General features: G+C 53.2%; 5 protein-coding genes across 5 annotated transcripts; 3 read left to right on the top strand and 2 right to left on the bottom strand.

The window, feature by feature from the left end:
- Window positions 1–161: 161 nt before the first annotated feature.
- On the bottom strand, window positions 162–2,327 carry N7510_008633 (threonine/serine exporter family protein; the record flags this gene model as incomplete). Its single annotated transcript, XM_056980558.1, has 1 exon — window positions 162–2,327. The coding sequence occupies one exon, from the start codon at window positions 2,325–2,327 to the stop codon at window positions 162–164; it is 2,166 nt and encodes a 721-aa protein (XP_056830767.1).
- A 998-nt stretch (window positions 2,328–3,325) lies between these two features.
- On the bottom strand, window positions 3,326–6,644 carry N7510_008632 (glutamate dehydrogenase (NAD(+)); the record flags this gene model as incomplete). The annotated part of the gene is made up of 2 exons (XM_056980557.1): window positions 3,326–3,359; window positions 3,412–6,644. The coding sequence occupies 2 exons, from the start codon at window positions 6,642–6,644 to the stop codon at window positions 3,326–3,328; spliced, it is 3,267 nt and encodes a 1,088-aa protein (XP_056830766.1).
- A 1,516-nt stretch (window positions 6,645–8,160) lies between these two features.
- Window positions 8,161–8,666, top strand: N7510_008631 (uncharacterized protein; the record flags this gene model as incomplete). The annotated part of the gene is made up of 2 exons (XM_056980556.1): window positions 8,161–8,368; window positions 8,428–8,666. 2 exons carry the CDS (start codon window positions 8,161–8,163, stop codon window positions 8,664–8,666), a joined length of 447 nt encoding a protein of 148 aa, XP_056830765.1.
- Window positions 8,667–10,318: 1,652 nt separating this feature from the next.
- On the top strand, window positions 10,319–11,597 carry N7510_008630 (CAZyme family GT32; the record flags this gene model as incomplete). Its single annotated transcript, XM_056980555.1, has 2 exons — window positions 10,319–10,690; window positions 10,752–11,597. 2 exons carry the CDS (start codon window positions 10,319–10,321, stop codon window positions 11,595–11,597), a joined length of 1,218 nt encoding a protein of 405 aa, XP_056830764.1.
- Window positions 11,598–13,257: 1,660 nt separating this feature from the next.
- N7510_008629 (uncharacterized protein) lies at window positions 13,258–13,539 on the top strand (the record flags this gene model as incomplete). Its single annotated transcript, XM_056980554.1, has 1 exon — window positions 13,258–13,539. The coding sequence occupies one exon, from the start codon at window positions 13,258–13,260 to the stop codon at window positions 13,537–13,539; it is 282 nt and encodes a 93-aa protein (XP_056830763.1).
- Between the last annotated feature and the right edge of the window lie 1,112 nt (window positions 13,540–14,651).

Here is a 14,651-nt window from a genome sequence, read left to right as displayed (position 1 = left end):
TATGTGTTGTGCGAACAGATAAATTGCTCAATGAGTGAAGGTCTGTCAACACACCATGCATCGCTCCCGAAAACATTAAGTAAGGAACAAGACAACAAGGGAAATCATGATTAAATGACAAATTTTAAAAAAACATCGCTCAATAATATGTGTCGTCAGATTTACAAACTGAAGATTCCACTGCGCTTCTTGCCATGCGGATATACAATCAACGCAGCAATGAACAATCCCACCGAAATGCCGATAGCCGTTTGGATCATACCAAAGCCCAGCGCAGTCAGCGAGCTACCGGACATCGTGCTGGTCGTGGAATTAGCCGTGTGATTGGCGACTTCCTCGGCATAAGTCAGGCCCTGAATAATAGAACCCGAAGATGCGAGGCCAGACGGCACGAGCGTAAAGATGCCCGGGATGATCGCGGCAGCGGCGTGGCCGTGCCACAGGCGACTGTATAAGTTGGCCAGCATACCAATTGTAAACGCGCCGACGGTGTTGGCAACTTGGTTGGACCCCATCCTCTGGGTGACGAAGTAGTTGGTCACGTATCCGGTGACGCCCATGATGACCGTGACGGGCAGCTGTTTAAACTTGGCCTGGTTGATCAAGGCGGCAAAGAGACAGAAGAGCGCGACGAAGGGGAAATGCTGAATATACTCGTTGCCCCATTTTTCCGGGGTGTCGGCCGGGCATGTCGATTGGGTAGTGGCGTTGCGGTCCATCATCCCGTAGATCGTCGTGCCGACTGTGACGCCGTAGCCGAGGAAGAGCGAATAGATGATGGTATAGACCATGCGGATGGACCCGGCAATCATCTGGTGCGACTGCAGCTCGAGACTGCTGCTGAGCACGGCGAAGCCGGGCAAAATCATGGCAATTGCCGACTCGGCCAGGGCTGGGAAACAAAACAGCCACTGGCCATCGTGCTTTATGCTTGCAAGGGCACGCGCAATGAACGAGGTTAGGATGGCGGCAGAGACTTCCAGCACGTTGGCGTACGTGGCCGAGGCCGGTGCGAGGATGTGCTGCATGAACCCGACAAGACTGCCCAGGAAGAAAATGACGGGGAGATCGATAGGGCGCGCGGAGAAGGCATAAGGGCCGACGGCGACGCTGGCCAATCCGTGAAAAAGGACCTTGAGCCACGGGCTGTAGCGCGGCTGACGCTGCATGATCAGGTCGAGTTGATTGGTACCTTCCTTTGCATCGACAATGTCGTGCACCACATTTTTGTAGACATTGTGTGTCTCCGCCAGACGGGACAGATCCAGTCCCTGGACGACGCGGATAATCTTCACCTCGGCGGTGCGGGTGAGAGGGTCATCGAAAGACATGAACATACAGCCCGGGATATATAAAAATTGCGCGTTGACCTCCAGCACGTTGGCGGTCATTGTCATGTACTCCTCCAGTCGATGGGTAGGAGCCCCGTACATCATCAGCGCACGACAGAGCTGCATGATATACTGCTGGCGCGCCAGGAGACCGGCAATGTGTACCGTCAACTTCACGTTTTTATCACTCTTGCGCTTTTTCTTCCGTTCCTTGGGATTCATGGGGGGCGCCGGTCCGTGTGCACCTGGCACACCAACCCGGCCCATGTCCATGGAGGCATGGATCAGGGACGCCGTGTAGCCGTGATTCGATTTCTTTTCGTCCTTGTTTGCGTACCATTTCACCTTGTCTTTCTTGCCCGTTGGGGTTGTAGTGCCAGTGCCAGTTCCAGTCCCCGGCGGACTGGCGGCAGTGGAGTCAGGCTCATCAGGCTCTGTGTCTGAAACCGTCGAAGCCACACTGAGCCTGCTCGCATCCATATTGTTTGCATAGATACGCAATAACTGCGACAGCATTCCTCCATTGGGGCCAGCGGGCGTCGAGGTGCCACTATCCGGAGTCACTGTGCCAGAGCGAGGCTCCTGAGCCTTCCGACGAGCACGGCCTTTGTGGGGATGCAGACCCAGCTGCTGCACTATCCTCCGAGCCTGAGAGTCATGGTCCATATCGAGCAAACGACTCTCTTCATCCTGGGCCTGGCGAGCTTCGAACCCCCGCATATCATCCGTCGCACCATAGTATTCCGGCGAGATGCCGCCGTCCAAGCCATCCTCCCCTCCCTCATGGGGTCGACCCAGCTTCTCGGCTAGCGCAGCCGTCCGATGGCGGATCCTTTGACTCGCGGTTCTCCAGCGTTCCGGGACGAACCTGCTGTTGCTGCTGGTTATCGTCTGCTTCTCGCTGGGTTCGTCTCGACACAGGGTATCCGGATTTGGGCTCGGGCTGTCGCTAGCGCCATTCGAGGCGGGGCTTTCATCTGGGGACTGCTCGGGCATGGTGGGCGAGATGCCGAGGCAGATAATAGAGCAAGAAGGAGAAGAACGGAACCAGGAAAATAATGAACAGTTACGCAGTCGGGCACTGGGGGCGAACAGTGGTACCCCACAAAGTGCGATACCTCATAGTCCGGGGAAGGAAAGAAAGAAGAAGGAAGCAGAATGGACGGAGGGAAAGGGGGAAGCGGACAGACCAGCGGTAATTTTCTTTCTCTCACTTGACACGACAGGCCGAAACGGCCTCCGCAGGGACTAGACAGACCCACGCTCGCCACTGGCCAATCCAAGTCTGGTTGGCCGCCGGGATTCGTGGTCGGGCGGCGTGCCTGGGCAGATCCGCGGAAACATTATGATGGATCTAGTTATTTCCTCCCTTTCATCGGTGCGCTCAAAGGCACCTAGCGAAACGGCCAAACCCATCGGCTGAGGGGAAAAGACGGGGAAAGAACTGTGACGCACGGCAAACAAGCTTCTCTGTCAGGCGCTAAGAACTTAGTCTCCGCCGAGTCCCGGGGAAAGTCAATTACGAAAAGTATAGAAAGTTAGATTCGATAGAGGCATAATGGATGGCTAAAGACGGGCAAACGGTATTATGATAGGATATAAGATGATAAAGACTATCGGGAGTATAACAACCCCCTGACGAGGGTCGCAAAATTCTCCACGGCCCACCCTCGCGTGGCACTATTACAGCACAATGACGACGGCGGGTCGATCTGGCCATCCCTGCATAGATCGAACAATCCCCAGATTTATTTGGATCACTAACAGTACTCTTTCAAACAAACCCCTACGGGCCCAATGCAACAAAACACAATTCAAGAACTTTTTCTAAACCATACATTCGTCAAGGGGAAAAGTCTTTCCCGGATTAAAGGTATACCATCAGTCGTGCCGGGTGGATTTTCTGTGGTGGTGGTGGTGGACCAACCAACCAAAAATTCCAAATTGAGCAGAAAAAAACAAGAAGAAAAGAACAAGTGAAGACGGACGGTCGATCATGACTCCAGCTTCGACAGGCGCTTGGTCATGCTACAAAGGTAGTTAGTATATGTCATTCGTAAAGAGAAGGAGGGGAACTCACAAATCAAAGAAGGAGAACTGGCTCGGCTGGTTGCCATACTGGTACACGAAGCGGCTAGCCAAGTGGCTACCGAAGATGGCGCGCAGGTAGTTCTCCGGGACGCGCTCGAGGATCGTCTCAAGGCCGATCTTGTCCAGGAGCAGATGAGGCAGGGCATCCGAAAGCACAGAGCGGCGCAGGGCGACGTTATCCCACAGCTCGGTTTGCTGGAGCTCCTCGTCGAGCTTGGTGATGGCAACGCTGAGACGGTCGCTCAGAACGCTGCGCAGCACGCCGGTCTGCTCGTGCTCGCGCCAGATGGCCTCAAACTCCAGTCTGGCGTTCTGCTTGATGATCTCCTGGACCTCCTTGACGTATTCACCGTAGAAGGCGGGCACGGTGCCGTCCTCGCGGATGCACATGTGCTCGACGAACTCCGGGTCGTTGAAGGACAGCGAGGCCAACACCTCCAGGGAGGACGAGGTTACGCCACCCTTGTTGGCGGAGGCATCCTTGAACAGAATGCAGCCAGCCTTTTCCAGGCGCAGCTTGGCGTCCTGCGTGATGAACAAGTTGGCGCCCTCGACGATGTAAGGAACGATGCACTTGCCATCCTCAATCAGCTTGCCCACGGTGGACAGATCAATGGACTCGGGGCGACCACCGCACGGCACGAACACGTCGAAGCGCTCGTGATGGCGCAGGTGGAAGGTGTTGCGGAAAATCATGCCGTTGTGAACCGTCTCGCCGCTGGGCAGCTTGACGTTCTTTTCATCGACCAGCACGCGGTAACCCTCGGGCGACAGCTTCGATGTGTCATACTCCGAGATCATCACGCGCTTCTTGGCCAGGCGGACGAGTTCCGCAAGGTCCAGACCTTGCGGATCGACGATCACACCAGAGCCATCAACGATGGCGGAATACTTCTCGTTGGCAAGTAGAATTTCATTAGATCCCAGGTCACCGTCCGGACCACCGGTCTGCAGCTTGCGCATCGTAGATGGGTCGATGTTCAGCTTGCGGTAGATGCCGAGCACGTACTCACGCACCGAGAGCGTGGTCATGCCGTAAGCGTCGTGTGGGATACCACCCAGCTTGGGGCTCTTGCCGGTGAAGAAGGACTTCCACCAGGGGGCACCACGGTTACGGGCATGCTCCGTGGCCCAGTCGACCAGCTCAGCAGTGTTCTCGTCGGGACCCATGAACAGGATCTCGTCCTTGCCGTGCAGATCGACAATTGGGTCCTTGATGCCGGGGCTGACGGGAGGTAGCAGCAGATCGAGGATACTGTCAATATACTTCTCGAAGGCGACCCGCGCCTTGTCTTGGTGGTCTACATCCAGGAGGATGACACCCTTGGCGCCGCCTTCGGGAATATCCTTGTTCTTGCGTTGCTGCGTGTTGGCCAAGTTGTAATTTTCATCAAACAGTGATCGGGCATTGATGCTGTATGCCTCCTTGTTTCGGCTCTTGACAATCCGAATGCCTCCACGGGCAATATCCCGGAAGCGGAGGTGGAAGCCACGGAATTCAGAGCTGATGACCAGGAACATGCCGTAAAGCGGCTGCGGGTATTCGTGTTCTGGCAAGAAGTCCGGCTTCAAGCGGAAGCTGAGGGCCACCTTGGTCGGGGTGAAGAAGTTTGTCTTGAGAATCGACGAGTTGAACACGCGGAACGAGGTCATGACCATCTCGTCGTGCTCGTTGTGCGCCGTGCCGCGGATCAGCTGCTTGAGCTTCGCGCCGTCCATGACCTCGTCCACCTGGATACGTAGGTAACTGAGGGTGGGCAAGAAATCGTCCCCGGTGGGGCCCTGGGTCTGCACGTAGTGGGTGCTGGCAAAGTCCAGGTAGAGCTGGTGGATCAACTCGGGGTATTTGTTGATGATCTCAAAAATGTAGTCCGCAGTGAAGGTCTCGGTGCGCAGACGTTTCTTGATCTTCGACAGCAGTTCTGCGTGCACGCTATTGTTGGTATCCAGCAGAGCAGCCAGTGAGGTGTACTCCGAGCCCAGGCGGTTCAGGAACTGCTGCACAAACACCCACGCACAGTGGGCGTAGATGGTCTCCTGCAGACTCAGACGGCCAGTGGCGAAGTGATGCTGGAAGCGGTTCTGCGGAATGCAGTACAGGAGCGAGGCTTCCTTCATGATTTGGTGGATCGCCGCCTCGATAGGAGGGTACTTGGCCGCAATCTCGGGCTTGTCCGATGGCCGAAGATAGAGCGAGATGACGGTGATGCCATTGGAGAAGTTCTCCAGGTATTTCCGCGAGCTGGTCAGGCGGTAATAGTGGTACAAATCGGACAGGGCACTGAATAGACCCATGGCCGAACCTTGCCGGTAGGCAATCACCAGGCGCTTCTCCCGGCTGCCCTCGATCTCGAACATCTCAATGACAGGACCGGACCGGCTGACGGCATTGGTGATGATCTCCTGGTAGATGGCCTTGGTATTTTCCGTGGCCTTTTGGAGAAATCGCTTTTCACCAATGATGTCAATGTTGGTCTCATTGGGGGAAGGGTTGGGGTTGGCGTATTGGCACTTGTACACGAAGTAGCAGCGCAGCTGCTGCTCGTTGTCACCCGGCAGCGTGGTGGGTGAGCGGAAGGTCTCCACACGGTAGCTGTTGGCACCCTTGGAGGTGTTGATGTACTTGGCATCGATACGCTGCTCGTACCGGGGCCCATCCACCGAGGAGATACCGGGCTTGCTGGTGTCGATATAGACGGCATGGTCCTCAGCCTCCTTGTCCAGGCGGATCTCGAGCTGCTTGTCATCCCGCGCATAGGCGGCGACCTTGGCGGCATAGAGAGACAGGATCTGGGTGACAATGTTTTCTACCGACTCAGTCTGGAAGTAGGTGTCGTCGATGCCCAGCATGTTATAGAACCAGGACGTTTCGGAGATGACAAAGTCACTGGGGAAGAAGCCCTTTTCCTCCAATTGGTCCATGACCTGTTCCATCTGCTTCTGCTTGCCCTCAAACTTGGCCGCGATGTAGCCGGGATCCTCCTCGGACAGCACCCGAGGCGACGGGCTGCCGGGGATGCCCAGGTGAGTGGGCTGGGGGGAGGGATTCCGCAGAGCCGCACCGACGACATGGTCAAGGTGCTTGTTGTGCGGATAGCGCTGGAAGCCAATCGGGGTGCCCGGGCCAGAGCTGTCGTGGCTGGCGAACAGCTTCGGCTGCGGCCTCGAGGGCAGCGTGGTGCCGTTCTCGGAGGCGGTCGAGGACGGAGCGGGAGACGCCATAATGAGAAGAAGGGGGAGGAGGAGAGGAGAAAGTGAAGGAGAATTCTAACAGAAAATACAAAGACAACTAGACACCGAGAAAGATTAGCGGGCGACTCAGCGAGCTCTTATCGGATCCATGCCCCGGATGGCAATTGCCGGGCGAGCGATAAGACCATGCAAGGGGAGGAATGGGGGGACTCACTGAGACACGATCGTCGCCATGGACTTTTGGATGGAATACTCGGAATGATCTCCCACCAAAATCCGGGGGAGCGTCGAAGATTTTATATGCTATTCTTGGTCGTTGGCCGATGGTAGGCGGGAGTAACGAGAAGTCTGGCCCAGCCCCACTGGCCTTACCTAACGGCCGGCGCTGCTCTGGGCTGGGATTGGCTATGCACGCCCCGAGGGAAAAATCCCGCGTCATGCGGGCCGCAGAAGAATAATTGCCTCATTTTTCTACGAGAGTGTGCCATTTGGTTGATGCGAGTACCATTATCCGAATACTAATTATAGGTATAGTCCGATCACCGTATACCCGGAGTCCAAGGCTAGACTCGGTTACCTCTTCAGAGTCAGCTGATATGAAGAATGCGATGGGTCACGGGTTTCGTGACTCCAGGCACTTCTTTTTGCATTTGTCGTGATCAGCCCGGCCCGGTTCTGGCCCTGCCCCTCCGGTTGGAGTAGTCCGGTTTTGGTTCCTGGATCGACTCACGCGGGGAAGTTATTGGACCGCCAGTTTTCGTGATCGGTCTCTCTGTTGTTTCGCCCAGCGGGGGTTTACGTGATGGTGGATCTCGGCGCAACGGGGATTGGAAGACACGTCCGACACGGCGGAGGGTTGGGGACAGGACGGTCCGCATGACGTCGCCCTGTCCAGACAGCCACTGCCTGCGCCTCATGGTAGTGGGCCCGGGCGGAAAAGTTTGAACCCGAGCAGCAGAATCGTCGGCGGTGGCGAGAAGAACAGGATGGAAGTAGATGGCGGTGTCCCGAGAAAGATAGAGAAGGCGGTCTATGGTGGCAGGTGATCGAGATCTCTTCGGGCATGGATGGGGTTGCCCGATAGGTCCTGTTTAGCGATGGGTTTTTGTGGTGATCATCAAATCATAAAACGGTCTCCGTCGGTCACCGGGTAGTATTTTCTTACGACGGTTTTATGGGCAAGAGCAATTGGCGCTTCACCTTGACCGCCGTTAGCCATCTATAACCACGTCGGGATGGTCTGGTTGGCAATTTTTCAGCCTCATTTTTTTGGTGACGTGGTGAGGCATCGTCACTTTTTAGGTGACACGAACGACCATTTCATTCGATTCTTGCGGCTGCAATGCTGCCTGCTAACGTGTCCCGGCGTATTTGGCTGCCCGAAGACGAAGTCACTTTGACAAGTAGTGAGAGGAGTCTTGCAAATATATATACAGCAGATACGACACCATCCATGATTCCATAATTCATCACCCGCCATAGCTGGCTTCCAGTATCTTGAACATTGAACTCCCTTTGAATCTTCATCCTGAACAGATTGAGTACAATGGCTCCTTTTCTGACACCAGAGAAAATCAAAGCTCTTGAGAGTATCCTCGGATATATCTTCAAGAGCAAGAGTCTTCTGGACAAATCAATGGAATCTGGAGGTGCCACCGAGGATCAACGTGACAACAGAGATCTAGCTCACGTTGGAGATGCTGCTATAAGACTTAGTTTCTATCTAGATGGTTACAATCGTAATGGCGCTCGAGGTAATCTCCATATATTCCGATTTCTGGGTCATTCTATTAATTGTGTCAACTAATGATAGGTACCACCTCTGTTTTCCATGACATGAATGCGAGTAATGCGAATCTTGCACTGATTGGGCGCTCTCGAGGCCTAGACGAATATATCCATGTGAACCGATCTCAACAGGGCCAGGTCTTTAATAAGGTCATGGCCACCGCTGTCGAAGCCATAATCGGGGCTGTTTTCATTGACAGCGACCACAATATCGCGGTTGTTCAAATCGTCCTTGTGACGCTTGGTATTCTTCAGACTTCTTAGTCTGTCGGCTCACGTGGGTCTCCGTTCTACCGTGCGACCTTGACATGGAATCAAATGCTAATTTGACGATAAGATGGCTCCTCACTCCCTAACGGGATGTTCGAATATTCGTCTGCCTGCAGTTGCTATTACGTGTGCTCATAAAGAAGCTCTATAGCCCTTTTGCGACCGAACACAAAACAACTCTTTAGGTACCGCTGCTGGCTTTATGGCCAAAGGCCCAGTAGAGGTTTTAGGGAGTTGTTTTGTTTTCGGTGGCAGAAGGGATATTTTGCGTCTTTATGATTATACTTGACAGCTACTGCGTTCGGTGTAATATCCGCATTTTAGGATAGGTGGGAGGGAACCTCCAGTCCGGAGATGGTTCAATAAGTCGCTAGACGATTCAACATCGTTATTTAGGAATTGCTTTGTTTGTTAGCTCTAAATTTAACCAAGTCGCTCATTTCGAATTTGCTTGTTGATAGTGATAATGGCTCGCGCCAGGTTGGAGGCTCAGTTAAGGCGCTGAGAATTTGTCTAAGCAGCTGGGGGGAGCAAGAGTGCTTCACCATTGGCGCTCGACTCCGGCTGCGAGTTGAAGATAAGACGAATAGCCTGGTCAATCTTGATGCGATGATCACACTCGACACAGTCACCATCATGCCCAACTCATCTGGGTCTGCCTTGGGGTGTGAAGCTGGTAGTCAAGTTGCAGACCTGTAACGGGTTGGTCTCCGATTGGGAGTAGCGGGTTAGGGCTCGCTAGCCCGAGTTCCGGATGCGCCAAGAACAAATGCAAGACACGACAAGCCTCGCTGTGGCTGCATTCTGAATCCTCGCTAACTAAGGTGGGAGATGACAGGATTTACTATTGGACCACATGAAGATTATTGACGGTGACCTTGAGGATCTTATATAGGGGCATCAGTCATTTCGCCCCAATAGACCCAAATCCAGTATACCTGTACTTTAAAGGCCTCATTTTACCTAGCGCCATGCGCCAAGCTTACCGAGCGCCAAGCCCGTACTTAACTACTGTCACTGCTTGAATCTTTTCTCAATTTGGCCAGGCAGCCGCTGTGCTGGTACTGGGGAGCTGTTTTGGGGACAAACTGGGCCGTCGATCAGAACACCAGTCAGGGGGCAAGGTCCCCAAACCAGCAATATAATCACCGACTCAGGAAGTTTCGTGGCCTGACGCTGGGTTTCGGTTTTTCACCCCTTTTACCACTAGCCGACGACTTGTAAGCACTAGTTCTGAACCGGCCCCCAAACTTGGCGCTCAGCCGCACAATTCAGATCTTGGCACGGAGACAAGAGAATTATCGAATCTGCCCCTTTAGCAGCTTTTACCCCCAATATGTATCGGGATCGTGCCGGATTCGATCGTAATAAGCTCACTCACGCGAGTCGAGGATCATTGGGATCATTTGTGTCTGGCCGAGTACGTACCTAAGTCGTTCCGGTAACTTACGGACTAGGTTCCTACATGGGTACGGAGTATTCCGTATGTAGTTAGAACTCATCTAAGTGGTCACACCCAGACTGCCAAGGGTACAAACCCGATAACACAGCCGTTCTTTTTGGGGCCAGTTAGGCCTGCGCATACATAAACGGCTGATTGGGTTTTTTCCTCCCAGATTTTCCCAGCATGGCTCACCATCCACACCATGCTGAGGGGATCATCTATGCCTTTATTATGGTTTCCACGCCGCTTTCAATTTGCGACTCTGCTGGCAATCCAGGTCGTGTTCATGCTGATTCACTGTCTGCCTGAGTTGAATAGCATGCTGCACGCGGATCGTGATTACCCGGCAGACCGTCCGCGATACTGGCATCACTCCTCGTTCCGCGCAAACCCAGACTCCGACTACGAACTCTCGCTGACCAACGCTTTTCGTGACCTCGAGACCCAAGAACTGGCCCGGGACCCCGCGGGTGGGGCCCCAAACACGATCTGGCAAATTCTCCTGGCTCACCCAGAGCATCGAGGGGACGATTCGTTCAAATTGGAGGAGCGGAATGAGGAGTGGGCATACAAGGTAAAGAAATCGCATGGATCGGCCAGAGAACGCTGTGCTAACTGTGCTCCGAACATCATAGCTAGTCTCCCACGAATGGGCTGAAGAGTTCATCACCAAAACCCTTGCGTCCATACCCGGGTTAGCCAGATTATACCACTCCTATCCTCATTACGTCCAACGCGGCGATCTCTTGCGATACCTAATCCTCTGGTATTACGGCGGCTACTACTCCGACATCGATGTCTTCCCCAAACATCCCATTAAAGAATGCCCGTCGCTGCGGGACTCGATTTTCGACATTGACAACCCCGATGTCTCCCTTGTGGTTGGTGTCGAAATAGACGAGCCATTTGCTTCGGAACAAGAAATGAAGTATTGGCGCTGGGCCCGGCGATATGGTTTCCTCCAATATACCATGTACGCGCCTCGGCGATTTAGCCCGCTGTTGCGAGAAGTGGTGATCCGGGTACTGTCACATACGAAGCAACACATCGACGACAGCTGGTTTGGAGGGCGGTATAACGAAATGACCACTCTGGAGGTCACGGGGCCGGGCGTCTTCACCGATGCCATTCTCGATGTGATGTCCCGGACTTTGCCAGCCAAGCATCCGTTGGTCACCGAATCGGTCCAGGCAGATGCAGGGCTCGGAGATCTGGTACTCCCCAGGTCACGGACCAAGTTGGAGCGCGTAACGTGGGCGCCCTTCCACGGAATTCAACAGCCGCTATGCGTCGGTGCTTCGGCGGCCCGGCCGGGGGCGGAGTTTGGTGGTTTGTGTGTGCTACCGATTAATTCCTGGGGCAATGGCCAGCGGCATAGTGGAGCCGAGGGCTTTGAGAGTACACAGGCGTGTATCAATCATCGATTCGGCGGGACTTGGAAGCCCTGGAAAATGAGCTGGAAGGAGTATCTGTTCGGATAAGTCTGCATGGAGGTGCCCTGTAAATATATGAATTATACCTTGTTAATTGGGATTGTATATCAAATAGTGAAACTGGAATGCTGTATATGTGACTGAAGCTCTTTTAGACCGCCCAGTTTCTTGACATGCTCCGTCCGCAGCAATTGGGGGTTTGATCACAGTCCACGAATCCACAATAGAGTCTCGGATAAGAGTCTATACTCGTATATTATCTAGGCTGATAGAATCATAATATATATTGTTGAATTAGCTTATCTTCATCGTCACATGCACAGGAGTGTTCCTGTGTTGTCTGAGGTATATATTTTTGTACCATTGCCCGCCCTATTCCGAATTCCTGGAAATCTCGATCGAGCATTCCCCGTAGATCGGGCATTGACCTTTCCCGGTATTGGATTACGTGTGTGTTCTCTCCAGAATCCGGAGTATAACATCACCGTGGTACTTGAATGCTTATCTACATGTCTGCTGGCCAAGCCCAGTTCCAGATAGATTAGCAAAACAATCGATAACCATGTACTGTCGATGAGAAGTTCCTGACCGCCACTCCCCTGTCCTCCCCCCAGATAGGGATGGCCGATCGCGCAGGCCTGGACCTTTGCACTGGCGGGATCTGAAGGAGTTCCCCGAAGAATGTGAAATATGCGGAGCCCCGAACTCCCCGGCCTCCGCAGGAATGTGTTCTCGATTTCAATAGTTGGGCCAGACTAGGGAGAGGAGCCCCTTGAATAATGAATCCGGGGATGATAAGGGGGTAGCAACGGCAACGGCCGACGAAAGAAATTGGAAAAGTGGATGGGGCAGGCCCGCCAGACTGGGCCAGTGGATGCCCCTAGAAGCACAGGATGATTCCACGCTAGCCCCGGCATCCTTTCCCCGGCCCCCTTGACCCTTGGAGCGGAGAGAACTGATCCCTCGCTGTCTCGCCATGTTGATGGGGTTCCGCCCGATGTGGACATGGCTACTCTCTTACCTGCCTCGGGGCAGCAATGCAGATCTTCTAGGAGATCGCGGAACCGGGGATGTGGTAGTTGGTCCGTTAGCAGTACCATTTGAACAATGCCTTTATATTCCGCCCCGTGCACCTTGCCGACTATTTTCTTTCTGCATCTATCGATCTCCTACTTGTACTCGGTTGCCCCCTGCAACTAGCTCTTGCATCTACTACATACTATTATTGAGGATATTGTTCGTTGCTGGACAACCAACCTGCTCATCTATCTACCTCTCTTCTCCCTCTTTCTCCCTTCCCTCCTCCAGACATCCAAACATATTCTCTCTGCATCTCCTCCATCAAAGACGCTTTTCATGTGAGTATCTCCTCTCCGGAGCTCCTCCTCCCCGAACGTCTTCAGTTCGTTACATCATACCTGGTCCCATCCCCGTATACTGCCGACGCTCGCACTCGGGCAAGTTCGGAAAGGGAGTTAAAGGACATATGCCTCGCAAGCATGCACCAAACAAGCACTAACAATTCAATGCACATAGCCAGCGATCTGTTCATCAATCAGATCTTCCAGAATCACCCGCAATCGCTCAACAAATTCGAGCCGAGGTCCGTGAGAAAGCATTCACCCGACTCCACACCCTTGAGAACACCTACTTACCATAAATAATTAGACAATTCTCCCTTCTTCTCTCTACTCCGAATTAATCCAAAATGGCCCGTCAACTCCCTACGCCAGTCGCTAGCCGCCCCGGCACACCTATCAACCCCGTCCCTAATATGGACGAGGAATTCTCGCAGCTCCCGCTCCAGTGCAGCAGAAAAGGACTGGGCGAATCGACCGAGATCTACTACGTCTCGCCTTACTACAACGTTGTCGAAAAGATCAAGCTTCCTGCCTCGCCGCCGCCCTCGTACATCGACCTGGCCAGCAACGATAAGCATCGGCATCTGGACATGGATGACGAGGAGAGCAAGTCCGACGTGCATTCTTGACTCTATCCGATATTTCTATGCTATTGCTTGTAACAACACTTTTTCCTGGCTGGTTGGATCTCTAATTCTGCTGTCTCTTTTTTTTCAACGGGACATCACGCATACACTAAATCCCAGCGCCCTGCCCTGCCTTTTCTGTTTTCCACCTGGGATAGAGTATGGACGGGTTATTTATTTTGTTGGTTATTGTTATGGCGTTACTTTATTAGCGAGCATGGAGTGTGTGCATTGTTTCAGCCTTTTGTGTGTCTCTTCTGCAAGGCTTTCATTCCCTTGATTTTCTATTTCGAGGATTTGAATAATACAAAAGTCTTGGCTATTTGATCGTTTAATTCTCCACCGTTCTTCAGACGGAAATCAAGACATTACCATGATCATTACAGTAAGTAGTCTGATAGCTCGGGTAACCCCATTTGATCAGATATGCACCCGGGCCAACGCAGCGAACTGAGCAATACGAGCCGAGTACAGGGGTCCAAAGAAGGATAACCACCGGCAAATGAGGAAACCCGTAGATCGTAGAAAACAATCGCGGTAGGGCCCAGTCCATATGAAGAACACTCGCCGATCACGACGTCATGAACAGCCAGGAGGAGAAGGTTGCACGAACCATGCGAGTCGCGTGTGATGTGATAAGAGCTAGTTATCTGTTGGAAACAGTGGAGAGAACAGGATCACGCATTGCCCCGGAATCGCTCCCGTATTGAGAACAGGACGGGAATCTTGGAGACACCCCGCCCATGACGTTGTGCGAAGGAAATGAAATAAGTTAATTTCAAAATAAATCCGTCACATGAATTGATTCACAGGGCAAATTTGTGTGGGGCGGAGTCAGCCTCCCAACTCCAACAACAATCCTGGCGGAGAAGGTGGCGCTTGGGGGCCTTCCGCTGGGCAGATGCGCGGTTAAGCGTTGGAACGCGAACTGTTCTGCATGATGCAAATGATATGATGGTGCATGCTGAGGGAATGCATTATTCCTCATTTTCAATAATGCCATTGTTTTTCTCCTCGGAGGCTGACATGGCACTCGGTGGGTTGATCAATGGCCCGATCAACATCCGCGGTGCGTGGACTGTCGGAAAAACGGAAACGGTTCTAGACCAAGTTCT

Source organism: Penicillium lagena, assembly GCF_028827675.1.
Source record: "Penicillium lagena strain IBT 129212 chromosome Unknown utg000006l_segment0_segment0, whole genome shotgun sequence".
NCBI lineage: Eukaryota > Fungi > Ascomycota > Eurotiomycetes > Eurotiales > Aspergillaceae > Penicillium > Penicillium lagena.
Note: the sequence above shows the minus strand (reverse complement) of the source record. Positions and strands in the feature narration are given on the sequence as shown.